The sequence below is a fragment of the Hippocampus bargibanti genome, linkage group LG03, assembly GCF_051943395.1.
Source record: "Hippocampus bargibanti isolate YZ-2025 linkage group LG03, ASM5194339v1, whole genome shotgun sequence".
In the NCBI taxonomy this organism is placed as follows: Eukaryota; Metazoa; Chordata; class Actinopteri; order Syngnathiformes; family Syngnathidae; genus Hippocampus; species Hippocampus bargibanti.
The window spans coordinates 3,052,127-3,080,000 of NC_142736.1; the positions used below are offsets into that span (position 1 = coordinate 3,052,127).

Below are 27,874 nucleotides of genomic sequence, written 5' to 3' on the forward strand. Positions count from 1 at the left end.
GTAGTTTTAAATGTAACGCTACACGATAGATGCATTGCTATTCTAAGCATGCGTCCCGATCCACAGCTGACAGGGGGGGGGTTGGGCTACGCTCACTGTGAGGGGACGCTCATCTAATTAAATCCGTATTATGTCGATCGATGCAGCTAACCTCCGGTCATGGCGGGGGTTGCGTCTAAGACCCAGAGTGAAAATCTGTAAAACATCCATTTCAACACTCCCTCATGCTTTAAAGGACAACAGACACCATTTCTTTGTTTCCTAACTGACATCAGAAAAACGTTTTATAGCATCTAAAATAGCCAAAACATGCAGGCTGATATTTTTAGTCAAATGAAAAACACCAATAAAAATGACACAAAGTGTCCCAAAACTACATCAAAATGACCTCAGAAAGGTCCCGCCCCCTTGTTCGTGACATCACACCAGTACGTCGTGCCTTGCTCTAGAATCAAAACAATGGCTTCAGATTCGGAGAACATGCTTTTTTGTTACACATCCAGTTATGAATATGATTCAAATAGTTCTGAAGAGGAAAGCATACATGTTTGAAATCGATTAAAGAAGTCCTGCCATATCAATTCGAGTCGATAATGACAGCAATGTAGCGTCCCAGAAAATGCACAAGATGGCGTCAAAGCTCTGTTGAAAATGGGCTGCTGGGAATTTGTGTCAACTAGTATCAAATAATAGTCTTGGTGCAACACACAACGATTCACCATCGCGTTATTTATGTGTTTTCCTACTAATTTCGCCATCAACACAAAGTTTTCAGACCAAATAAAGTACCGCAAAATGCATTGTGTGTCGATTTCTCGGTCAGGGGCGTTCCCTCCGTGACGTCACGGTAGGCATCGTCATTAACTCAAAAACAAGACTTCCTGAATATTCAGCGGAAGTCTTAAAACATAAAATATAGCTATATACGGCGGAATAGTTGTAAAATACACTCAGTAGAAGTCATTTGAAGTGATTTTACAAATTATGGACACAACTTGTCGGTTGTCCTTTAAATACATTTGAATTCAAAAACGTGATGAGAACAGCAACATAGCCTTGTGAAAAATTCAGCACATTTTGCCACATCTCTATTACAAGCTATGAAATACAGGTAACAATCCCGAGTTACGACCGGGTTCCGATCTGACAAAACGGTCGTAACTCAAACGGTCGTAAATCGAAAATCATTCAAAATGGCAGACGCGAGGTTTATAAGACAGAATACTATACAATGTCAATGTTGTTTTTAAATAATAATACATTTGATTTCTAAGCGCCTTTCAAAACTCGTAAGGACACTTTACAGTCACAGGATCAGTTTTTTTTTTTGTGGGTGAGCAGCGGCAGCCACACGCTCCGGCGTTCACTCAACCCGGAAGTAACTTTTAAAGAACGTTTTCTATTGAATACTATGATATACCAAACTGCTTACAGTTCAATTCTAAATCTTATAACTTTTAGTGTCATTTTTATCATTTTATATTTCGTATTATCGATTTTTAGTACTGTGTCATTCTGCTGACCCAAATACGCACGCATACACGCTGTTGAAAAATCGCTTTTCCTGCTAAGGGAGAAGCTGTAAGAGGTCGTCCAACAAACACGCTTGGACTTCGGCGGACGGCGACGGAAAAAAAGCCTCAATAGGTGGTGGCGGACGCGGCATCGTTTGGGATACACACTTTTCACCTTACACACTCTGTCTGGGAACCAATGAAGTTCGTAAGCCAAGGTAACACTGTAGGTTGGCAGATATGTAAGAAGCATCCGGGACACACGAGTCGAAGCGTGTCGATATTCTAAAGGAGCTGTCTCGTGCGCTCTGTCAACCCCATGGTGGAAAGAAAATAACTGGCCAGGCTCCAAACCACAGCAGTCAAGGAGCTGTAAATTTCTCCAGGAGCAACTCGCAAAGCTGCGGGAGGAGGGAGGAGGCAGCTTGTCAGACCGCTCATAATAACACTATTAGAAGCTCAAGTGTACGATTACAATTTTGTAAAAAAAAAGCAAACTGGGTTATAAATCTGGATGCAAAGCCACGCAGGTGCACTTCAATGGCAACTACGGTCAACCTTCAAACGGAGTACAGTGATTCCTTGGCTTACGAACTCAATTGGTTCACACAGAGAGTGTGCAAAGCGAAAAGTGTGTATCCCAAAAATGTATTTCCCATAGGAAACCATTAAAATGAGAATAATCCGTTCCCAGGTCCCCATAAAACATAATTTTCTACTTTCTTTTTCTAAGACTTAAAACTACACAAAATATACCTTATTTTGGATTTGCCTTTATTAGTTTCGCAGTGGAGAAATTTACATTTTATGTATAATAAATGTGCTATGGTATTATAAGAAATAAATTGTACTATATAATAAAGTCATTTTATTTATCTTTGTGATGGTCGTTGATGGCTTGATGGAATGGAGTGGCCGCTTTCATCAGCATTAAACACTTGATGAGGAACGTAACCTTCTTCTTTCACTATCTTGAGGAATGATCCCTTGTAGGTGCTTTCTCTGTGATAATTTTATCTAGTTCCTCATCAATTGTGTTCTGTTTAGCTGGGTTGATAGATTTTTGCATCAAGTGTTCTCTTCAAATTGTACAGATGGCTTGTGCGGGTTGTTTGTGGAGCCTGATTGATGGGATATTTTAACCTTGCAGTCTACACTCTGCTATAACTATTAGAGTTGGAACTCTCACTGTCGTCTGCCTGTCTCTTTAATGTTCAAACCACCTCCCCTCACTGCTGCTTTCTTGACCAATCACGTGGCTTTAACCGAAGACTGGGGGCAGGGAATAGAGGACAAAAACAGTCGGCTGCCATTTTGTTGTGAGAACGGGCTTTTCGCGAACGACACATCACTCATTGTGGCAGCTCCGTGTACGAAAAAAGTTCGTATGCCAAGGTAAAGTTCATATGCCAAGGTATTTTTTTTTTAAATACAGTAAAGTCTCGTTATATCGATATTCAAGGGAGTTCGAAAAAATATCGATATAACCGGGACTATCGATATATCCGACCCTGTTTGCATGTAATTTTCTCCGTGCGTGCATAGAAATAGTATCGATATAACCGGGACTATCGATATATCCGATATCGATATAACGAGACTTTACTGTAAATGTAACGTTCGTAAACCAAAATGTTCGTAAGCCAAGGGGTTCGTAAACCAAGGTATCACTGTAACTCACAAAAAAAAATGCTGTCCTGTATACGCCGTGACACGCTTTGAATCGACAGTATAATAAAACTGTCTTTGTGATGTGTGAGAGCTGCTTTTGTACAGAACAGATCTGCTTGACAAGTGTTTTGTGTAGTTACACTCTGACTTCTAGTTATTAGCGTTAGCGTAACAAAAATATTGCAAGCAGATGTGAGCCGGCAAAGTGCGCACTGTAGCACGTGTAGCCCGTTAGTTGATTTTGACGTTCTAAACAAAGAGTCAAGTCGCTCCATTTCAATTGTACACACATAGCGGACACGTGTGTTTTTTTGTTTGTTTTTAAATAAAACATTTGATGAATTAACTCATTCACTGCCAGATGTACAAAAATGTGTCCACTCCAGTGCCAAGTTTTGTGTCATTGTCACTTGAATTCCAGGACCTACAGAATATTGAGTTTTTGGACTATATAAACCACAGGTGTCAAAGTCAAGGCCCGGGGGCCAAATCCGGCCCGCCACACATCTTTTTTTTTGGCCCGCGAAAGCAAATCAAACTTGTGAAATTCCATGAAAATAAAATCCTAAATCCATAAAATCCTAACCAAAATGTCATATTTTTGGATGTAAACCACAATCACAGTCATTATTCTTGACTTCAGATTTGAAAACTAGTTATTCATTAATTTGTTGTGCGCTCTATATGTAATATGTGGAGGAGATTAAACATTCTAATGGCTTTCCCAAATTCATAACGGCCCTCGGGAAGAAACCATAACCACAATGTGGCCTGCGGCAAAAAAATGACTTTGACACCCCTAATATAAACATTCAATACAGCGTTAAAAACGTTAGACTCTCTTTTGTCATCAGAAACAAGAGTTAATTCCTAAATTATATGGGTCTGGAGTGATATGATCTTGAAATGAGGGTGGCTGTTCAAAATACAATACATTACATACATATTGGTTTATATAGCGCTTTAACAGCAGCTGTAGCTGGAACAAAATGCTAACAATTGGAAAAAAAATGCCAGTGGCCATGGCCAGCGCTTTATCGGCACCCAAGCATGAAAAAAATCAAAACCCGAACAAATTCGGGAATGGTGCTCTACGTCATATTTTCAATTCCCGATTAAATTTTGCAATGGCAGTGAATGAGTTAAAAGGTTTTTTTTTTTTTTTTTGGGGGGGGGGGGGTAAATAATTATCATATTTTCCGGATTATAAGGGGCAAAAAATGAGCTGGAATGGCGCTCTACGTCATATTTTCAATTCCCGAATAAATTCGTGAATGAGTTAATTACAATTAATTCACTCATATAATAATAATAATAATAATAATAATAATAATAATAATAATAATAATAATACTCACAATCACAATAACAATAGCAATACTACTACTACTACTACTACTACTACAACAACTACTACTACTACTACTACTAATACTACTACTACTAATAATAATAATCATCATAATAATAATACATTTAATTTCTAAGTGCCTTTCAAAACTCTCAAGGACACTTTACGGAGCCGGGATATTTTTTTGCGCGTGTGAGCAGCGGCAGCCATTCGCGCCAACGTTCACTATACTCGGAAGTAATACAGCAGCATAGTTATGAAAGGAAGAGGAAAGGAAAGAAAGAAGTAGAAAATCAAAATACAGAAGCTGCTGGAAAGTCAGTCACTCTTGCGGCTCCATCTTGGTACCATTGTAAGCCAAACTATGTAGATATTCAACCTGAATACACGGGTTACCCCCTAATGCTATTCTGATATTATCAAAGTTTATTCTGCAAACGCCCACCCATATTTTGACTCTCCAATACACTCCATGCATTACCAAATGACTAGAAATCAAAGACTTGACTGCATTTTTCCGTAAAAGTTTGGCATAGCCAGCCTGTCCGTCGCAGTCAATGACGATATGAGCCGTCATACTAAAAGAAAACTAGAAATATGACTCCCCTTCTTCATGAAGATGAACCAAATAGAGGTTAGGGGGGTATTGTAAAGGTTGCGAAAAGTGAGATGGCCTCTTCAGCTGTAACCTAAATCCCGGCGGATCAACTGACCAGACCTTGATCAAGAGGGATTGTTATGGAGGCTGCTGGACAATGAATGGACGGACGATTGGTTGGATGGATGATTAGCTGCCTGGGATCACACAGTGAAGGTTTTTTTTTTATGACCGGGTGGAATTCCAGGAATGCTACAACACAAATAGCATGTAGGTGAGAGCAAGATGGCGTCATTGTTCTGCCCAAACTGGGTGGACTAAATCAACCTGGTCACTAAACACCTACAGAGTTGAATCAGAGGCTGCGCCCAAATAAGGGCTGCCATAGTTTTCAATACAGTGATACCTCGGTTTACGAACCCCTTGGCTTACGAACTTTTCGGTTTACAAATGTTACATTTATGAAAATTTTACCTTGGCATACAAACTATTTTTCGGGATATACACGGAGCTGCCACAATGAGTGATGTGTCGTTCGCGAACGAGCTTGTTTTCCTAACAAGACAATAGCAGCCGGCTTCTTTTGGTCCTCTATTCCCTTCCCCCAGTCTTCGGTTAAAGCCGCACGTGATTGGTCAAGAACGCAGCAGTGGGGGTTACAGAAACACAGAGCTGCAAATAAAAATAGATAGGCAGACGACAGAGAGAGAGAGAGAAAATGGATAGAAAACAGTGAAATTTGGGCTCGTTTCAACTTCATTGATAGTTCAAAGGCAGGGTGTAGACTGAAAGGTTAAAATATCCCATCAATCAGGTTCCACAAATAACCCGCACAAGCCATCTGTACACTTGATGCAAAAAGCTATCAACCCAGCTAAACAGAACACAATTGATGAGGAACTAGGTAAAATTATCGCAGAGAAAGCACGGCAACTTCACTCGGATATCGTCAAGAAGCAACCTGGAAGTTCGTCATCCATTGATGATTTCAAGGCTATCCACGGATGGTTCGAGAACTTTATGCGTCGTACAGGGATTCATAGTGTCATTCGTCATGGTGAGGCAGCCAGTTCTGACGATAAAGCTGCCAAAGCTTACAAGGAATCATTCCTCAAGATGAAACCGGCCACTCCATTCCATCAAGCCATCAAGGACCAACACAAAGGTAAATAAAACCACTTTATTATACAGTACAGTTTATTTATTTAATTATATTACCTTAACACATTTATTATACATAAATTAAGGTATATTTTGTGTATTATTTAAGGCTTAGAAAGTCGAAAATTATGTTTTATGGGGACCTGGGAACGGATTATTCTCATTTTAATGGTTTCCTATGGGAAATTATTTTTTGGGATACACCTTTTTTGCCTTACACACTCTCTCTGGGAACCAATTAAGTTCGTAAGTCAAGGTATCACTGTACTATATTTTGTTTTCATGTCGGCTTAAACCCGGAAATTGATATATTTCTCCTACATGTGAACGCTTCCATGCATTTAATGAGCTGTACTTTACATCATACAACAGTAATTCATATTTTCAATCGCCACACAAAACAGTGACCAGCATTTTTCAAATGGTCTCGGCAGTACCACATACACTGAAAATACGCATTGTGCAGAGAAGGCTTGCAGAGTTCAATTGATCTCCGCTCCACGTCTGTTGTGATGGAAACGGTGTGTGTTGTGTTGTGTTGTGACCGCCGTAATGGAAACGCGGCATTGAGTAGCAACATCGCTGTCGATTGGGTCACAATTCTTTTGACACTTCCTGGTTATCACTGCCTTTAAAAGCATGGTTGTCAAGTGTCACTCTTCGCAATGCAATGAAATGCTTTGCAGTGACAATATATGCTTCAATTTGGGTGTGTTGACGAGGGAGTTCAAAGTATGAGTTCTTAAGCGCTGTGACATACATCCACAGCGTCTTGGAAAATGTTGGAACAGGTTTTTTTTTGGTCATAAATACCTGATGCACTCTTTGATAATTGAATCCGCCCATGTGGCAGTTTTGCAAGCTAAATGAATATGTCAAACACAGACCAGCTGATTGAACAAAAGCTAAAAAGTCATATTTTACCTCAGGAATTGACCATTAGTGATCGGTAGTATTACTCGGGGGTTAAAGGGCAACCGACGCCTCGGGACAAGTTGTGTTCATAATTTGTAAAATCACTTCAAATGACTTGTACTGAGCGTATTTTACAAAGATTCCACGGCATATAGCTAAATTAGAAGGAAAAAACATAAATACAGTAAAGTCTCGTTATATCGATATTCTCGGGAGTCGGGAAAAATATCGATATAACCGGATTATCGATATATCCGATCCTGCGGCATGTAAATTTTCTCCTTGAGTTCATAGAAATAGTATCGTAATAAGCAGTACTATCGATATAACCGATATCGATATAACGAGACTTTACTGTAATGCGATGGTGAATCGTTGCGAGTTGCACCAAGACTACTATTTGATACTAGTTGACACAAATTCCCAGCAGATAAATCAGCCCGTTTCCAACGGAGATTAGGAGCTATCTTGTGCATTTTCTGGGCACTACATTGGAGTCCAGATGCCTCAAAATGAGACGGAAGGACTTCTTTAATCGATTGCAAACATGTATGCTTTCCTCTTCGGAACTATTTGAATCATATTCATAACTGGATGAGTAACAAGAAAGCATCTTCTCCGAATCTGAAGCCATTGTTTTGATCCGAGAGCTAGGCAAGACGTCCTGGCGTGACGTCACGAACAAGGGGGCGGGACCTTCTGAAACTCGCCACTTCCGAGGCCATTTTGAAATAGTTTTGGGACACTTTAAGTCATTTTTATTGGTATTTTGCATTTGACTAAAAATATCAGCCTGCGTGTTTTGGGTATTTTAGATGCTATAAAACGTTTTTCTGATGTCAGTTAGGAAACAAAAAAAAAATGCCGTCGGTTGTCCTTTAAATATGCAAATAAAAAAATAGTCAAATCAAAAAGAAGAAAGATGTGGATGTACAGAATCCCGCTGAGTTGCTTATTGAAGAGCAATGTTACAGCAGATCAATCATGTCAAAAATACTACACACATGAATTAGTACAATGCAATTAACCACCCAATTGCCACGTTTGAAGGCACCCCATCATCATCCCAATGTAAAGGTCGTTTATCCCTCTTTTTAGTTTCACCAAAAATAAATACAAATGAAAGGGCGTGGGAAAAAAATACATTTACATCACGCATGTACGTAAACACAACTTTTAACAGAGAGTAAGAAGGCCATCGCGGTGTATTCATGTCTAACTGGAAGATCGAGTTGGAGAAAAGCAACATAAAATGCTAAGAATGTGTATGTCACAAGTGATAGGACAACACGGTATGCTGAATATGTACATAAGGGGAGGGGCATTTACTGCAGATTTCTTTAGAAGAGATGAGGGAGGCCTTCATTTATTGCTGAGAAATGTAAATGACTCACAAATAGTAGATTTTAGGGCAGTGGCAGTGATAAATATATATATAAATATAAACACAAAATACAATTAAAATTAAAAATAAAATTAAAATTAAAATAAAATAAAATAAAAATAAAATAAACTAAAAAAAATAAAATAAAATAAAAATTACAATTACAATTAAAATTAAAATTAAAATAAAAATGAAAATGAAAATGAAAATGAACATTAAAATAAATTAAAATTAAAATTAGACAAATAAAAATAAAAATTACAATAAAAAATCAAATACAATAAAAATAATAGATATAAAAAAAAATAAAAAACAACAAAATGAAATAAAATAAATATAACACTATTACTACTAATAATAATCATAATACTATATGGTATGAGTATATGGTAATGATTTGATTCGTAAAATTAAAATTAAAATAATAAACAACCTAAAAATAAATTAAAATTAAAATTAAAAAATACAAATACAAATACAAATACAAAAAAAATACAAATACAAATACAAATAAATTAAAATTAAAATTAAAATTAAAATTAAAATTAAAATTAAGAAAAATAGAAATAAAAATTACAATAGAAAAATCAAATACAATAAAAATAATAGATATAAAATAAAATAAAAAACAACAAAATAACTATATAATACTATATGGTATGAGTATATGGTAATGGTTTGATTCGTAAAATTAAAATTAAAATTAAAATTAAAGTGAGTTAAAGTTACAATTACAATTAAAACATTAATACAAAATAAAGAAAAATAGAAATAAAGATTACAACAAAATAAAATAAGATAAATGTAAAATAAAAATAATAGATATAAAACAAAATAAAAAACAACAAAATAAAATACAATAAATATACTACTACTACTAATAATAATAATCATAATAGTTGAGTATATGGTAATGGATTGATTCATGTTGGTACATCAATGAATAAAACATGAAACAATATTAAGTACTTAAAAAAAAACACTGTATCTAAAGTTCGGAACATGGAGCACAATTAATTCATAACATATCATAAATTCACTAGAGTTAAATATCTAATGATTTTTATCTTTGAAACATTCATGTTTTAAGGTTACGATAAGCCACTTTTTTTTAAATTTAACTACAGAAAGGAAGTCTGCTACCGATTTATTGAGCTAATCTTGAATATAGTTACTAGGCGCTAACCGCAGTAGTCACCATACTGTCAGATTTGTCGGACTGGACCTCGCCGGAAAGAAAATTAGCCGCTTGAGTCAACAGACACCCAGATTGACAGACCTAGCCTTCAGCTTCCTTGCGGCGATCAATACAAGAGCTGAAAAAGTGATAGGCTGTTTTAAAAGAAGAGGAAAGTGTGGGCGGTGGGGTCGGGGGTGTGGGGGGGGGGGGGGGGGGGCATCCAAATTTCAACCGTCGTCGATGGTAATTGCTTTTGGCATTGGGAGGGCATGACAGCTGGTGGTTTATTTGCTCTTGCGGGATGTAACCGATGCCGATATGCAAATTGGCTCCAGGCGTGTGCACTCGCTGAAAGAGTTTGAATGGCTTGGAATTTCTTTATAGACAAATGGCTCACTACAACCGAATGTTTGTGGTAGCTACAGATTAGTTCCATCGGGCAAAAGTGTCCTTGAGAGTTTTGAAAGGCGCTTAGAAATGAAATGTATTATTATTATTATTATTATTATTATTATTATTATTACTATTATTATTACTACTATTATTATTATTATTATTATTATTATTATTACTAGTATTGTTACTATTATTATTATTATTATTACTAGTATTATTGCGAGCATTATTATTGTTATTATTATTACAACTATTATCACTATAACTATTATTATTATTATTATTACTATTATTATTATAACATTACAATTACATTATTATTATTATTATTATTATTATCATTATTATTATTATTAGCATTATTATTATTATTATTATTATTATTATTATTATTATTATTATTAACTATTATTATTACTAGTATTGTTACTATTATTATTATTATTATTACTAGTATTATTACTATTATTATTGCGAGTATTATTACTATTTTTATTATTATTACAACTATTATCACTATTACTATTATTATTATTATTATTATTATTACTATTATTATTATAACATTACAATTATATTATTATTATAATTATTATTAATTATTATTATTATTATTATTATTATTATTATTATTATTACTAGTATTGTTACTATTATTATTATTACTATTATTATCATTATTATTATTATTACTAGTATTGTTACTATTATTATGATTATTACTACTAGTATTATTACTATTATTATTGCAAGTATTATTACTATTTTTATTATTACAACTAGTATCACTATTATTATTATTATTATTATTATTATTGTTATTATAACATTATAATTATATTATTATTATTATTACTAGTATGGTTACTATTATTATTATTAGTATTATTACTAGTATTATTACAGTAAAGTCTCGTTATATCGATATCGGATATATCGATAGTCCCGGTTATATCGATACTATTTCTATGCACGCATGGAGAAAATTACATGCAAACATGGTCGGATATATCGATAGTCCCGGTTATATCGATATTATTACTATTATTATTATTATTATTATTATTATTATTATTACAAGTATTATCACTCTTACTATTATTATTATAACATTACAATTATATTATTATTATTATTATTATTATTATTATTATTATCTCACTGTTATTCTTCTTCTTCTTATTACTGTTATTCTTCTTCTTCTTATTATTATTATTGTTATTATTATAATAATAATAATACTAATAATAATAATAATATAAACAAATGTGGGAACGTACTTGATGATGGGTTTCGCCATGTTTTAAGACTGTAAAATTATCACGAGTCCTCTAATATTTATTTCATCCATCTACAAGCAATTGATGAAGTTAGAAAGCTAGCGAGCTACACAGCTCGCTAGAAAACTAGAACGCTAGATACCTAGCTGGCTATCTAGCATCCTAGATATCTAGCTAGCTAGCTTGCTATCTACGAAGATATATAACTCGATAGCTAGATAGTTAGCTAGATAACTCAAAAGCTAGATCGATAAATACATAAATGTGAGGGAGCACAGGAAGTAGTTTCTTCAGTTTGACCAAAAAAAAATCGGGCCCCTTTGCACTCATTCAAGCGATTCGTTGCTTTGCCCTTGCTTGTCGCTAGCGCATGCAAACACCAGTGGAAGTGAGCTCAGGGCTATTGTAGTGGCGTAGGGGCTCCTTGGGGGGGGCCGTAATTGTGCTCGGTGCCATCCATCACAGGGGTGTGGAGGCCAGGAAGCACTACTTTAAGAGCACACACAGGACACAGATGGAAGAGCAAGTGTGGCAGGCGAAGTTGGCTACGCTGAGATGCCACTCGTGAATATCACTCACGATGAGTTCACGCGTGGCTGCGGGATTCTGTTCTCGTCACTTGACACTTCAATTCCGGTGTGCAGGGATAAAAGGTTGGAAGTGGTTTTATCCTGGTTACTACAAAATACAGTGATGCCTTGGCTTAAGAATTTAATTGGTTCCCAGACAGAGTGTGTAAGGCGAAAAGTGTGTATCCCAAAAAAATATTTCCCATAGGAAACCATTAAAATGAGAATAATCCGTTCCCGGGTCCCCATAAAACATAATTTTCTACTTTCTAAGCCTTGAAACTACACAAACTAGACCTTATTTTATCTATAATAAATGTGATATGGTATTATAATTAACGAAATAAACTGTACTGTATAGTAAAGTGGTTTTATCCTGGTTACTACAAAATACAGTGATGCCTTGGCTTAAGAATTTAATTGGTTCCCAGACAGAGTGTGTAAGGCGAAAAGTGTGTATCCCAAAAAATAATTTCGCATAGGAAACCATTAAAATGAGAATAATCTGTTCCCGGGTCCCCATAAAACATAATTTTCTACTGTCTAAGCCTTGAAACTACACAAACTAGACCTTATTTTATCTATAATAAATGTGATATGGTATTATAATTAACGAAATAAACTGTACTGTATAGTAAAGTGGTTTTATTGACCTTTGTGATGGTCGTTGATGGCTTGATGGAATGGAGTGGCCGGTTTCATCAGAATTAAACTCTTGATGAGAAACGTCACCTTCTTTCTTCTTTCACCATCTTGAGGAATGATCCCTTGTAGGTGCTTTCTCTGCGATAATTTTACCTAGTTCCTCATCAATTGTGTTCTGTTTAGCTGGATTGATAGCATTTTGCATCAAGGGTACAGATGGCTTGTGGGGATTATTTGTGGAGCCTGATTGATGGGATATTTTAACCTTGCAGTCTACACTCTGCCTTTCAACTATCAAAGTTGAGACGAGTCCAAATTTCACTGTTTTCTATCCATTTTCTCACACTCTGTCGTCTGCCTGTCTCCTTAATGTTTAAAGAACCTCACCTCACTGCTGCGTTCTTGACCAATCATGTGGCTGGGGGCGGGGAATAGAGGGAAAAAAAAACAATTGGGTGTCATATATATAGTATATATATATATATATATATATATATATATATATATACTATATATATATATCATGATATGAGTACGAAAATCTCCCGATTTATGATTTCTGAAACTTAACATGTGTGCGTTGTATGATGAGATATCAGATTAATTATTTCACATTTGGATTCTTAACACCTGGGACAAGATGGAAATGAACAATTATTTGCTTCTTGGTCCACTTTTTTAACCACTTTAACCACTATTCAAATGTATTAACTATTTTAAGCACTATTCAAATTCGTTTGGAACATAAAGTGATTAATGGCAGTTTATCGAACTAGAAGACAAAACAAGATGTATGAGCTGAAACGTGGCGGCCATTGTTGTATTTATTCAGATAACCTCATCGTGAATCAGTCAGCGGCTTTTACTATGCTACGTTAGTTACGGGTCGGGTGATTAAGAATCTCCCGTCTGGGCGGCTTAGAGAGTTAAATCTCTTTACAGTATGGTCGTAATTAAAGATGGACAGCGTAGAGTGTTGGAACAAATGGCAAAAGGAGGAAACAACAGGATTGGGGGGGGGGGGGATGGAAAAAAAAGGGGGTTGTACTCGGGAAAGGAAGCAACACAAAGAGTCTGCCTTGGTTGGCAAGAAGATTTGTATCTACCAAAAGGGGGCTAAGAATATCAAAACAAACATCAAGAAAAGCCCCATTTCCGTTGGTTTGGAACAAAGACGACAAACACAGACCCTTCCCTCCATTTTGGACGCATGGCCTCCCTTAAGGCCGGCTTGTAATTTGCCTGTTTATAAGGGTGGAGTTGCCCCCCCCCCCCCACCCTGAAAAAAAGGCAAACTATTTCCTCAATGTATCAACATGCCAAGAAGCCACAAAACTCGAAAATCTTTGATCCAAAAGGAGGAGGCAGTTTGGGCGTCTCTTTTGGTGGCATGATTAAAAAGTAGTACGGGCATCCACCCTTTTTTCCTGTAATACTTTTCCAAAGATTGCCATGTGATTATAGACGCTATGAACATTCGAGTTACGAATAACGGTATATACGAACATTTTAGCGAAAAATGTTCAGACAGAGATGCTGTAAATTAGATTTTGTATCCCGTGCCTTTTTACAGGCTGAGCTCGCTTGCGATTGGCTGCATAGGAAATCGCCCTTACCAGTTGAAGCTCTAGGAGGATGCGATGCATAACAAACAGTAAGGGCTGCTGGCACGTAATTTCGTAATTATGAGCTACAGCTTCAGTCATGGCTTACTGAAGACCCAAGGGTACATGTCGTCGTACTACAGTAGGTGTGAATTTGATTTACGACTGTTAGAGCGTCTGTGTTTTATACTTCCCCGTCCAGTGTTTGACGTTAACATACAATCCAGTGAAGCTACTTACGAACAAATTCAATTTACAAACGACCGCTCAGAACGTATCTCGTTCGTAAGGTGAGGAGCGTCTGTATACATTCCATCCAAAGCAACTTACGAACAAATTCAACTTACGAACGACCGCTCAGAACATATCTCGTTGGTAAAGTGGAGCGTCTGTATACATTCCATAGAAAATATAGCACCAAAGCCACTTACGAACAAATTCAACTTACAAACGACCACTCAGAACGTATCTCGTTCGTAAGGTGAGGAGCGTCTGTATACATTCCATACAAAATATAGCACCGAAGCAACTTACAAACAAATTCAACTTACAAACGACTGCTCAGAACGTTTCGCATTCGACAGGTGGGGAGCATCTGTATACAATCCATACAAATTATAGGACAGAAGCAACTTACGAACAATTTCAACTTAAGACGACCGCTCAGAACGTATCTCATTCGTAAGGCGGGGAGCATCTCTATACATTCCATACAAAATATAGCACCGAAGCAACTTACGAACAAATTCAACTTACGAACAACCACTCGGAACATATCTCGTTCATAAAGTTCAACTTACAAATGACCACTCGGAACATATCTAGTTCGTAAAGTCTGGAGCGTCTGTATACATTCCAGACAAAATATAGCACCGAAGCAACTTACGAACAAATTCAACTTACAAAAAAAACACTCAGAACATATCTCGTTCGTAAGCAGGGGAGTGTCCGTATCTCTTATTCAGCTGACTGACTGACTGATTGACTGGCTGAGTGTGTCAGCCCTTTGTCACCTTGGCAGCCCATCTCGAGAGTGCCCTTGTCTGCCATCACCTTTTCATGCCACCCAAGGTACGACGCCCGGGCCCCTTGTCTGCTGTCCATCAACCAGCCGGCTTGTCGGGGAAAAAGGTTACCCCTCCCAACATGTCCCTCCCTGCCACTACACTTGTTTTGAGATCATTAATCATATTGTGAAGGACAGGAGGAGGCCCCTTAATCCAACCCCAACCCCCCCATATCCTAACAATGAACACCCTTCCACACACCCCCACCCGAGCAGGCCAATAGCTCGGTGCCCTTCCCGTATCCCCCACGGCGTTATCAAGTTTCAGTGGTTGTAACTGTAGCACAATAAACAGAAGGAGTGAAGGAAGGGGGTGAAGACGGAAGGAAAGACAAGGGAAGGAAAAATGCCATTTGCGGATTGTGTTAAATTGGCGCGTGCGGTGTGAAAGGTGATTCACACGCCGACAAAGTGCACTCTTTGGTCGGAGGAAAAGCCACAGTCGCGCAATAAAGTCAATGGCGTCTCCCGTTTTGCCAAAAACGTTCACAATTCTTAAAGGACAACCGACACCATTTTTTTTTGTTTGCTAACTGACATCAGAAAAACGTTTTATAGCATCTACAATAGCAAAAACATGCTGGCTGATATTTTTAGTCATATGCAAAACACCAATACAAATGACTTAAAGTGTCCCAAAACTGCCACAAAATGAGCTCAGAACGGGGCAGATTCAGAAAGTCCCGCCTCTTTGTTCGTGATGTCACTATTGGTCACACACTGCCTTGCTCCAGAATCAAAACAATGGCTTCAGAGAGTTCAGATTCGGAGAAGATGCTTTCTTGTTACTCATCCAGTTATGAATATGATTCAAATAGTTCTGAAGAGGAAAGCATAAATGTTTGCAATCGATTAAAGAAGTCCTTCCGTATCAATTCGAGCCATCTGGACTGCAATGTAGCGCTCAGAAAATGCAAAAGATGGCGCACAAGCTCCGATGGAAATGGGCTGATTTGTCCCCTAGAATGTGTGTAAACTTACACCTTCTTTATGAGTGTTACCGCTACATAAATTAATATATAAATAAAGTAAAATTTGCAACAAAAAAATGTAGGGGAAAAATTGCAAAACATATTGCCCGAAAATATGTTTTCAATTTATTTTGCAAAAATGTATTACAAAAAATACAAAATAAATTAAACAAAACAAAACAAAATGAAAAATAAATCAAAATAACATAAAATGCAAAACAACAAAATAAAATAAAAGAACATTAAATTAAAATAATAAAAATGCAACAAAATAAATAAAATAAAATGCAACAAAATAAAATAAAACAAAGGAAACCTTGGGCGTAAAAGACACAAATAAAATTTGAAAAAAAGACATTTGGGGGGAGAAAAATTGAAAAAAAAAACATTTTTGAGATAAATATTTCTAAATAACTTAATACATAAATAAACATTTGCAACGAAACAAATTGGGGGGGAAAATTGCAAAACAAATTGCCTGATAAATGTTTTGAAAAAAAATATTGTAAAAAATAAAAAATAACAAATAAAACAAAACTACAACTAAGTAACATAAAATGCAATGCAACAAAATAAAATAAAACAGAATTTAATTTGAATAAAATGAAATACAATAAAAGAAAATAAAATACAACAAAAAATAAAATAAAACATGGGAAGCCTTAGGTGTAAAAGACATAAAATTGGAAATATAAATAAATCAATAAATAGAATGAAATTTGCAACAAAAAAAAACATTTTGGGGGAGAAAAATTGCAAAAAAAAAAACATTTTTGGGGTGAAAAATTGCAAAAAAAAAAAACATTAGGTGAAAAATATTTTGAAAAAATATTTTAGCAAAAAAGGAAATATTTCCAAAAAAAATAAAATTAAAATACAATAAAACAAGACAAAACAAAATAAATAAAATAAAATGAGGTAGATAAAAAAATAAATACAACAAAATAAAATACATTAAAAAAAGAAAAAAACAAATAAAAGAAAATAAAAGAAAATACAACAAAATACAATTAAACAAAGGACACCTTCGGTGTAAAAGACACAAAATCGGGAAATATAAATAAATCAATAAATAAATGCACAAAAAAACATTTTGGGGGAGAAAAATTGAAAAAATCATTTTTCCTGAAAAATGTTTTGAAAAAAATTATTTGCAAAAAAGAAAATATTGATTAAAATAAAATAAAATAAAATAAAATAAAATAAAACTAAGGACACCTTAGGTGTAAAAGACACAAAATTGGGAAATATAAATAAATAAAAACGCACCCAAAAAAACATTTTGGGGGAGAAAAATTGCAAAAATCATTTTTGCCTGAAAAATGTTTTGAAAAAAAAATTTGCAAAAAAGAAAAGATTGAAAAAAAAAATTAAAAAAAAAATAAGGCTGTAAAGTTGAATACCAAACACCGCGCCTCGCTGTGGTGAAAACACCGGTCACATGACCCTTTCACGCAGTCAATCATAGCCTGCATTTTTCTATGACACAGTTAGGTGTAAAAGACACGAAATGGGGAAAAGGGAGGCAGGGGTTGCAGTCAACTTGTAAACAGTCCGGCTGGGGGCAGTGTCACAGCTGTAACAAAGCCAATAGGTCACATGTGTCAGGTTGTTTGCAAAAAGTTAAGACGTGGTTATAAAAGTCTACCACCAGACACTCACTTCTCACTTCTTTTGTGTTTGAACACAATTGCCGCTCACCCCATTTAGACTGCTTGTCCACGTCAAAAAAAAAAAAAAGCAATTGTCGTTTGCTCTTTCCACAAATAACCAGAGCACAATGTGCACCTGTTTTTTTTTCTTCCCCCCGGTTCCTGAGAATAATCAGTCCTGGCTCTTGTGTGACACCTCCGATCGATTCTCTAATGTAGAGTGACAAAAAAATGGCGACTTTTCCAGAAGTTACAAGCAAAACAAGGCCGGAGAACCTTTTCATTGTCGTGTGGTGTTTTGCGCAGGGCGCCCGGCGTACGGCTAAGCTTGGGGAGCATGAGGAGAGTAGTAATATAATGCATACTGATCCCCCCCAGAGCCCATTCATGGCGTAATTGGTGTGGACAGAGCTCATGGTCTCAGGGTTACAGTTAGGGAACTTCCTCTCATGTCCTGCTGGGAGGCCAACGCTTCCCACAATAGAAACACCAAAGGGGGATATGGGCAATGTCTGTATTTGCGCGTTTCATCATGTACAGTGATACCTTGGCTTACGAACTTAATTGGATCACAGACAGAGTGTGTAAGGCAAAAAGTGTGTATCGCAAAAAATAATTTCCCATAGGAAACCATTAAAATGAGAATAATCCGTTCCCAGGTCCCCATCAAACATACTTTTCTACTTTCTAAGCCTTAAAACTATACAAAATATACCTTATTTTATGTGTAATAAATGCGGTATGGTATTATAATTAAATACATAAACTATACTGTATAATAAAGTCGTTTTATTTACCTTTGTGATGGTCGTTGATGGCTTGATGGAAGGGAGTGGCCGCTTTCATCAGCATTAAACACTTGATGAGGAACGTAGCCTTCTTCTTTCACCATCTTGAGCACAGGTGTCAAAGTCAAGGCCCGCGGGCCAAATCCAGCCCGCCACATCATTTTTTTCGGCCCGCGAAAGCAAATCAAACTTGTTAAATTCCATGATGATTGCTAAAATCTGAGCCAAAATGTCATATTTTTGGATGTCAACCACAATAAAAGTCATTATTCTTGACTTCAGATTTGAAAACGAGTTATTCATTAACCATAACTACAATGTGGCCCACGGCAAAAAATGACTTTGACACCCCTGATCTTGAGGAATGATCCCTTGGAGGTGCTTTCTCTGCGATAATTTTACCTAGTTCCTCATCAATAGTGTTCTGTTTTGCTGGGTTGATAGCTTTTGGCATCAAGTGTACAGATGGCTTATGCGGGTTATTTGTTGAGCCTGAGTGATGGGAATTTTAACCTTGCAGTCTACACTCTGCCTTTGAACTATCAAAGTTGAAACAAGTCAAAATTTCAGTGTTGTCTATATATTTTGTCACTCTCTGTCGTCTGCCTGTCTCTTTAATGTTTAAACCACCTCCCCTCACTGCTGCGTTCTTGACCAATCACGTGGCTTTAACCGAAGACTGGGGGCGGGGAATAGAGGACTAAAAAAAAGCCAGCTGCCATTTTCTTATGAGGAGAACAGGCTCGTTCACGAACGACACATCACACATTGTGGCAGCTCCGTGTGTATCCCGAAAAATAGTTCGTCTGCCAAGGTAAATTTTTCAACATTCGTAAACCGAAACGTTTGGAAGCCAAGGGGTTCGTAAACCGAGGTATCACTGTATTAAACGTAGTCAAGGGCTAAATGGAAGTTTAGTTTCCGAAGAAAATTGAATACAGTCACCATTTTGAGTTTGTACAAATCATATTACTTACTTGCAGCGATGAAGTGAAATTCAATGGCTTAACCGCCACTTGCATTGTGAAAGACGACTTCATGGTCGTGAACCAAAGTATCGCCTCCCAGAATAACTCTAAAGCGCAGATAACCCACCATGTGGTCCTTGCTAATCTTCGATTAGGAGTGTAACACGAGCATGGTTCTGGCTTTCATGAAATCTCCCACCCTCGCGACTGTAAATTATCATTCACGGGGAATGAATAACAACTGTATAATACGTAATGTTTTAATTAAAAAAAGTATGTTTTTTTTTTCCTTTTGATATGACAATACTGGTTTACAATAGCCAAATGCTAATAGCTAATATATTTTCGCTAGGCGATATCACACAAACTCTGCTGAGCGGTTGCGCCTTTTCGGCAGCCTGAATATACCAGCACTGTTTTCGATTGGGGAGGAATGTAATAATGGCTTATTTGCGCCTTTAACAATAAAATAAAATAAATAATAATAATTGTATTCTATAAATAATGATTGTTAAAAATACCCAAATAAATGAACAAATACCTAAATAAACAAATAATTGAAATAAGTATGAAAAAACAATATAAATAATATAAATAAAGATACATAAATAATAAAATAAATACTAACAATAGTATTATATAAATAATAAGTGTTAAAAATACTCAAATAAATGAACAAATACCTAAATAAACAAATAATTGAAATAAGTATGAAAAAACATAATATAAATAAAGATAAATAAATAATAAAATAAATATTAACAATAGTATTATATAAATAATAAGTGTTAAAAAATAGCCAAATGAATGAACAAATAGCTAAATAAACAAATACATAAATAAATACTTATTTGAATAAATATTAATAAACATAATATAAAGAAACATAAATAAATAATCAAATAAAATAAATACTCATCATATTATTATATAAATAATAATAAAAATAGTTACATAAATTAACAAATAGTTAAATAAAAAAATAATACAAATAAATAAATAAGTAAATAAATACATAAATATTAATAAACATAATATAAATAAACCTAAATAAATAAATATTAAAACAAAATAAATACTAATAATAGTATTATATAAATAATAAAAAAATAATAAATAAATAAATATTCATAAATATAATATAAATAAACATAAATACATACATAATAAAATAAAATAAATACTAATAATAGTATTATATAAATAATAATTAAAAATAGTAACATACATTAACAAATAGTTCAATAAAAAAATCACACAAATAAATAACAAAACTAAATAAATAAATCATACAAATAACTAACTAACTAAATAAATAAATAAACAAACACATAAATATTAATAAACATAATATAAATAAACATAAATAAATGAATAATAAAATAAAATAAATAGTAATAGTGTTATATAAATAATAATAAAAATAGTTAAAGAAATTCACAAATAGTTAAATAAAAAAGCATACAACTAACTAACTAAATAAATACTAAATAAATAAATAAATAAATAAATAAATAAATAAACAAACACATAAATATTAATAAACATAATATAAATAAACATAAATAAATGAATAATAAAATAAAATAAATATTAATAATAGTGTTATATAAATAATAATAAAAATAGTTAAAGAAATTCACAAATAGTTAAATAAAAAAAGCATACAACTAACTAACTAAATAAATAAATATTAAATAAATAAATAAATACATAAATAAATAAATAAATAAATGGGTCGTTTGGATGGATGAACGAGTAATACATTTTATTTATAAGCTTCTTTCAAAGATCTCCTGAACACTTGACTGATGACGTCTTCCTGACCCCATCTTCAAAAATCTTCCTGCCTTGTAGTAATCAGTTTGCAATCATAAAGTTATCAAACCGACTACATTCTGATCGGGACTTAGCAGCAACAAGGAAATAACCGTACCCAGCAGGGTCACAACCTCCTGTACAAATAAGCTTCACGAGTTATCACAACGACACAAAGAGAACAACTAGCTAAAGGAAGGAAGACCAGCTAACGCAACAAAAGTCAGGAACTGAACACGTCTTCCTTGAAAAGATAGCCATGGCCATCAATGGATTTCTTAATGCAAAGACAGGATTTCAAGCAGCTGCTAAAATTCCTCAACACTACAAAAATAGACCCTCACGCGGCTGTTTTTTTAAGCGCATGGGCAGGAAATGGGAATCCCTCCTAAGTTTTCCTTCCGTCAGGAACTTAAATCCACTCAATTTGTTCCTCTTTCAATGACTTTAGCGCACACATGCTAGCATAGCAACCGTTAGCCTTTTAGCTCACATCGCTAATGATTCCATTCTTGTTTTTGGTGTGAATAGCGTGAGTTGGCACGGCGCGTCCAGTCAGATCACCGCTCGTCAGGCGACGTTTGAGTCAGGGCTGATGGATCAGTATGCGTAAAAGGGTCAGCAGACTACAACTCCCGCCGTCTGTCGCTGGACGGAGACGCTAACAGGGGCTTGACGGATTCCGCCCTTCTTTTACAACTTCATTCATCAAACCACCCCCAAAACGAGGATGTCGTAAGGTCAGACCAGGGAGATCACTCACATATAAGCAGAAATAAAATGAAGATCAAATAAAAGTATGGGTTTTATTTTTTTATGAGTAACTAAATAAGTAAATACAGTGAGACCTCAACTTACAAACACCTTATCTTACAAACTTTTTGTCTTACAAACGTCAAATTTATGAAAATTAAACCTTATAATAAGCACTATTTTCATAATACACACCCACCACGGCTGGCGGAGTGATCTTCGGCGGAAGCACACGACCGAACAGCGCCAGAGGTTAAGTTACCAACAGTCCTTATGGAAGGTGACTCTCCTTCCATAAGCCATCAACGACCATCAAAAAGGTCAATAAAACTTTATTTTACAGCACAGTTTATTTCTTTAATTACAGTCCTAATGTAATGTGCCTCTCTTTCCAAACAGCAATTCCCTTTGACCTTCGACCTCCAACGCCATTCCATCAAGCCATAAATGACCATCACAAATGTAAATAAAGTGACTTTATGATACAATGCAGTGTATTTCTTTCATTACAATACAATAGCACATTTATTATACATAGAATAAGGTATGTTGTGTGCAGTCTTTAAGGCTTATTTAGTTGAAAAGTATATTTTATGGAAACCCGGGAACAGATTATTCCCATTTTAATGGTTTCCTATGGGAATTTTTTTTTGAGATACACACTATCCGCCTTACACACTCTGTCTGGAAACCAATTAAGTTCGTAAGTTGAGGTCTCACTGTACGTTCTTGTTTCGGCATTTTCATTTGTCATTCTGATCACAAATGTTTTAAAAATTTCATCTAGAACGGCTTCATGTCACAAAGAGGGTACAGCAAGTGCTGAAGAATGAATGACTCTCTGTGTCTTTGTGTTGTTATCTTATTTGTTATTTAGTTTTCTTCAGAAAACTGATGCTGTGACTGTAAAGTGACATTGAGAGTTCTGAAAAGCTGGCTACCTAGCTAGCTATGAAGCTGGTTACGTAGGTAGCTATCTATTTGCTATCTAACTAGCTAGCTGGCGACCGAGCTAGTTATCTATTTGCTATCTGATCTATTTGCTATATATTCGCTATCCAACTAGCTAGCTGGCCATCTAGCTAGCTATATATATGCTATCTAACTAGCTAGCTGGCTACCTAGCTCGGTATGTATTTGCTATCTATTCGCTATCTAACTAGCTAGCTGACTACCTAGCTAGCTATCTATTTGCTATCTATTCGCTATCTAACTAGCTAGCTGGCTACCTTGGTAGTTATCTATTTCCTATCTATTCGAATATTCAACTATCTAGCTGGCTACCTAGCTAGCTCTCTATTTGCTATGTATTTGCTATCTATTCAGTGTCTAACTAGCTAGCTGGCTCCCGAGTTAGCTATCTATTCACTGTCTCACTACCTAGCTAGCTATCATTTAGCTGTTAGCGAGCTAGCTAACTAGCTGGCTACCTAGGTAGCTATCGATTTGCTACCTATTCGCTATATAACTCACTAACAGGCTACCTAGCTAGCTATGAAGCTGGTTACCTAGGTAGCTATCTATTTGCTATCTAACTAGCTAGCTGGCGACCGAGCTAGTTATCTATTTGCTATCTGATCTATTTGCTATATATTCGCTATCCAACTAGCTAGCTGGCCATCTAGCTAGCTATATATATATATGCTATCTAACTAGCTAGCTGGCTACCTAGCTCGGTATGTATTTGCTATCTATTCGCTATCTAACTAGCTAGCTGTCTACCTAGCTAGCTATCTATTCGCTCTCTAACTAGCTAGCTGGCTACCTTGGTAGTTATCTATTTCCTATCTATTCGAATATTCAACTATCTAGCTGGCTACCTAGCTAGCTCTCTATTTGCTATGTATTGCTATCTATTCAGTGTCTAACTAGCTAGCTGGCTCCCGAGTTAGCTATCTATTCACTGTCTCACTAGCTAGCTAGCTATCATTTAACTGTTAGCGAGCTAGCTAACTAGCTGGCTACCTAGGTAGCTATCGATTTGCTACCTATTCGCTATATAACTCACTAACAGGCTACCTAGCTAGCTAGATATTTGCTATCTATTCGCTATCTAACTAGCTAGCTATCTATTAGTTATCTATTAGCTAGCTAACTAACTTTCTATCTAGTTGAGTTATTCCAGGTTGAGTGAACGCTGGCGCGTGTGGCTGCTACTGCTCACCCACAGAAAAACTGATCCTGTGACTGTAAAGTGACCTTGAGAGTTTTGAAAGTGAAATTTATCAATATTATTATTATTATTATGAAAATAGCATCCCACAATCACCATCTGATCAAAGGAATCACATAAGCGCTCGTATATTTATACAAAATATGCTAAAATACGAGCTAGGGATTAATCATAAATAAACCGTCGTCCAAAAGAAAAAAAAATGTTATTGGGAGATGAATTTGATTGAAATTAGAAACTCTGGAAGAACCAGTAGGACATGTAGTCGCATGACGATCTTATGTAAACAATCTCTTATATTAATTTAAATGCGGATATTTGATATTTGTCTTTTCGAGAATTATTGACTTTTTTCCCTCATATATATTCAAAACAGGAAAAACCATGAAAATATCTGAAGAACATGAAATCTTGACATAATAAGAACAAAGACTGGATTTGAACCCACAACCTCAGAATTTTGAGGCGGGTGGGCGAAGCAGGCAGTCGCCGCGTTGACAAGTTAAATGACAATACCCAAAAATTTAAGTCGCCCAGTTGAAAATTGGGGGAGTGCACTGTGTAAAAGGAAATCAATAAAATGAAATGAAATGCAATAAAATACAATGAATTAAAATGAAATAAAATAAAAGTAACGGAAGAAATTGAAATAAAATGAACTAAGATGAAATGAAATAAAATAAAATGGAGTAAAATGATTTTAAAAAAGGAAAATGAAATAAAATGAAATAAAGCGAAATAAAATAAAATGGAATAAAATGAAATAAAGTGAAATAAAATAAAATGGAATCAAATGAAATAAAATGAAATAAAGCGAAATAAAATAAAATGGAATAAAATGAAATAAAATGAAATAAAGCGAAATAAAATAAAATGGAATAAAATGAAACAAAGTGAAATAAAATACAATGAAATAACATGAAAAAAACAAAATTAAATACAATTAAAAAACAAAATAAATTAAAATTAAATTAAAAAACAAAATAAAATAAAATGAAATAAAGTGAAATAAAATAAAATGATATATGAAATAAATTGTAATAAAATGAAATAAAATGAAATGTAATAAAATAAACTATAATAAAATACAATAAAATTAAATTAAATTAAATAAAATGAACTAAAATGAAATGAAATAAAATAAAATGGAATAAAATAAAATAAAATAAATGAAAATACAATAAAATGAAACAAAATAAAATGAAATAAATGAAATAAAATGAATAAAAACAAAGTAAAATAAAATAAAATAAAATAAAATGGAATAAAATAAAATAAAATAAAATACAACAGTGTTCCTATTTGTGTTAGGAATAAAATGTGTTTGTGTGAAAAAAAAACCCTCCAAGACCGCAGAGCCGTTTGAAAACGATTCCTCTTATGTAAATAAATGCAAAGTACCTCGTTTCTGCATGAAGGTAAAGAGATCATCCAAAAACTCCTTCCTTTTGGGGTCGCTATCCAGCTCGTACAACTGAAGAAGAAGAAGAAGAAGAAGAAGAAACGCCATTACTAGCAGCAACAGAAAAGCCATTTTAAAGTAAAAACGTTCTATTAGACCCCTTTAATTTTCATTCATTCATTCCTTATGTGGAACCGTTGCGGCTTGGAAATGAAGCGGATTCACGTGGGAACGTCATTTTTCGTTAATGGATGCTAAAGCTTCGTGCTTTCAACATTTAGCTTGGAGCAGACGTGTACATTCCACCAAGACGTCTCGGATCCACTGGTGAAAAAGATGCTTTGAACCTCTCGCTCTTTCATCTAGAACTGCTTCATGCAACAAAAAGGGTTCAGAAAATGCTTCAAATTGAATGACTGTCTGTTTCTTTTGCGTTGTGTCATATTATTCGTTATTTAGTTGTTGTTTTTTTTTACTTCAAGATGGCGCCGCAAGAGTGGCTGCCTTTACAGCAGCTCCTGTATTTTGTTTTTCTAATAATAATAATAATAATAATATTAATAATAATAATAATAATATTTAAATATACAAAATAAATAAAATATAATATAATAAAGTATTTTGGTATTTGGTATCAAATACCAAATACCAACTACAAAATATAAAATATAAAATATAAAATATAAAATATAAATGAATATACATAAATAATAAATAAATACATAAATAATATATTAAATAAATAAAATATAATATAATAAAGTATTTTGGTATTTGGTATCAAATACCAAATACCAACTACAAAATACAAAATACAAAACATAAAATATAAAATATAAAATATAAAATATAAAATATAAAATATAAAATATAAATGAATATACATAAATAATGAATAAATACATAAATAATATATAAAATAAAAAATACAAAATAAATAAAAATATATAATAATAATAATAATAATAATAATAATAATAATAATAATAATAATAATAATGGCTAATCAATTCATTCATTTATTCATCTATTTTTTACCATTTATTTATAATTAAATCTAACCTTGGCAAAGTCTCTGGAGGCTTCTCCTCTTCCTCTGCTACTGTCCGCCTCGTCCGCCCAGCTTGCGCTTCCATTCTGCAAGGGAGAGAAAAAGCAAAATATTGGATCAGTGGGACAAGTGCATATTTTCAGCATCTATGTTGGTTTGGTTTGATCACGTGACATAGAGGTAACATGTCATCCATATTTAATTTGTATTTCTTTATTCAACCTACCGAACTCCACATTCTTCCTTGGCTCTACTTGACTCTTTTTTCAGAGTGGGATACTTTATAAATTAACATTAAAGAGACAGGCAGACGACAGCGAGAGAGTGACAAAATGGATAGAAAACAGTGAAATTTGGATCCGTTTCAACTTTGATAGTTCAAATGCAGAGTGTAAACTGCAAGGTTAAAATTTCCATCAATCGGGCTCCACAAATAACCCGCACAAGCCATCTGTAGACTTGATGCAAAAAGCTATCAACCCAGCTAAACAGAACACAACTGATGAGGAACAGGGTAAAATTATCGCAGAGAAAGCACCTACAAGGGATCATTCCTCAAGATGGTGAAAGAAGGTTACATTCCTCATCAATTTACGTTCCTCATCAAGTGTTTAATGCTGATGAAACTGGCCACTCCATTCCATCAAGCCATCAACAACCATCACAAAGGTCAATAAAACAACTTTATTATATAGCACAGTTTATTTCTTTAATTACAATACCATATATTATACATACAATAAGGTATATATTGTGTAGTTTTAAGGCTTAGAAAATTAGAAAGTAGAAAATTATGTTTTAATGCGGACCTGGGAACGGATTATTCTCATTTTAATGGTTTCCGATGGGAAATCATTTTTTGGGATACATACTTTTCGCCTTACACACTGTCTGGGAACCAATTAAGTTCGTAAGCCAAGGTATCGCTGTATATCTTTTTCAGCTGTACAATTTTGCGCTGGGT

At 34.6% G+C, this 27,874-nt stretch overlaps 1 protein-coding gene across 1 annotated transcript in view; it reads right to left on the reverse strand.

The window, feature by feature from the left end:
* Positions 1–27,874, reverse strand: part of LOC148899968 (AT-rich interactive domain-containing protein 3B-like) — a 109,244-nt gene that overhangs the window by 26,094 nt on the left and 55,276 nt on the right. The window contains exons 4-5 of the mRNA XM_088991521.1: positions 26,922–26,996; positions 25,859–25,931 (exon numbers count right to left, since the gene is read on the reverse strand). Coding sequence (XP_088847647.1) covers positions 25,859–25,931; positions 26,922–26,996 — 148 coding nt within the window. The remainder of the gene's footprint in view (positions 1–25,858; positions 25,932–26,921; positions 26,997–27,874) is intronic.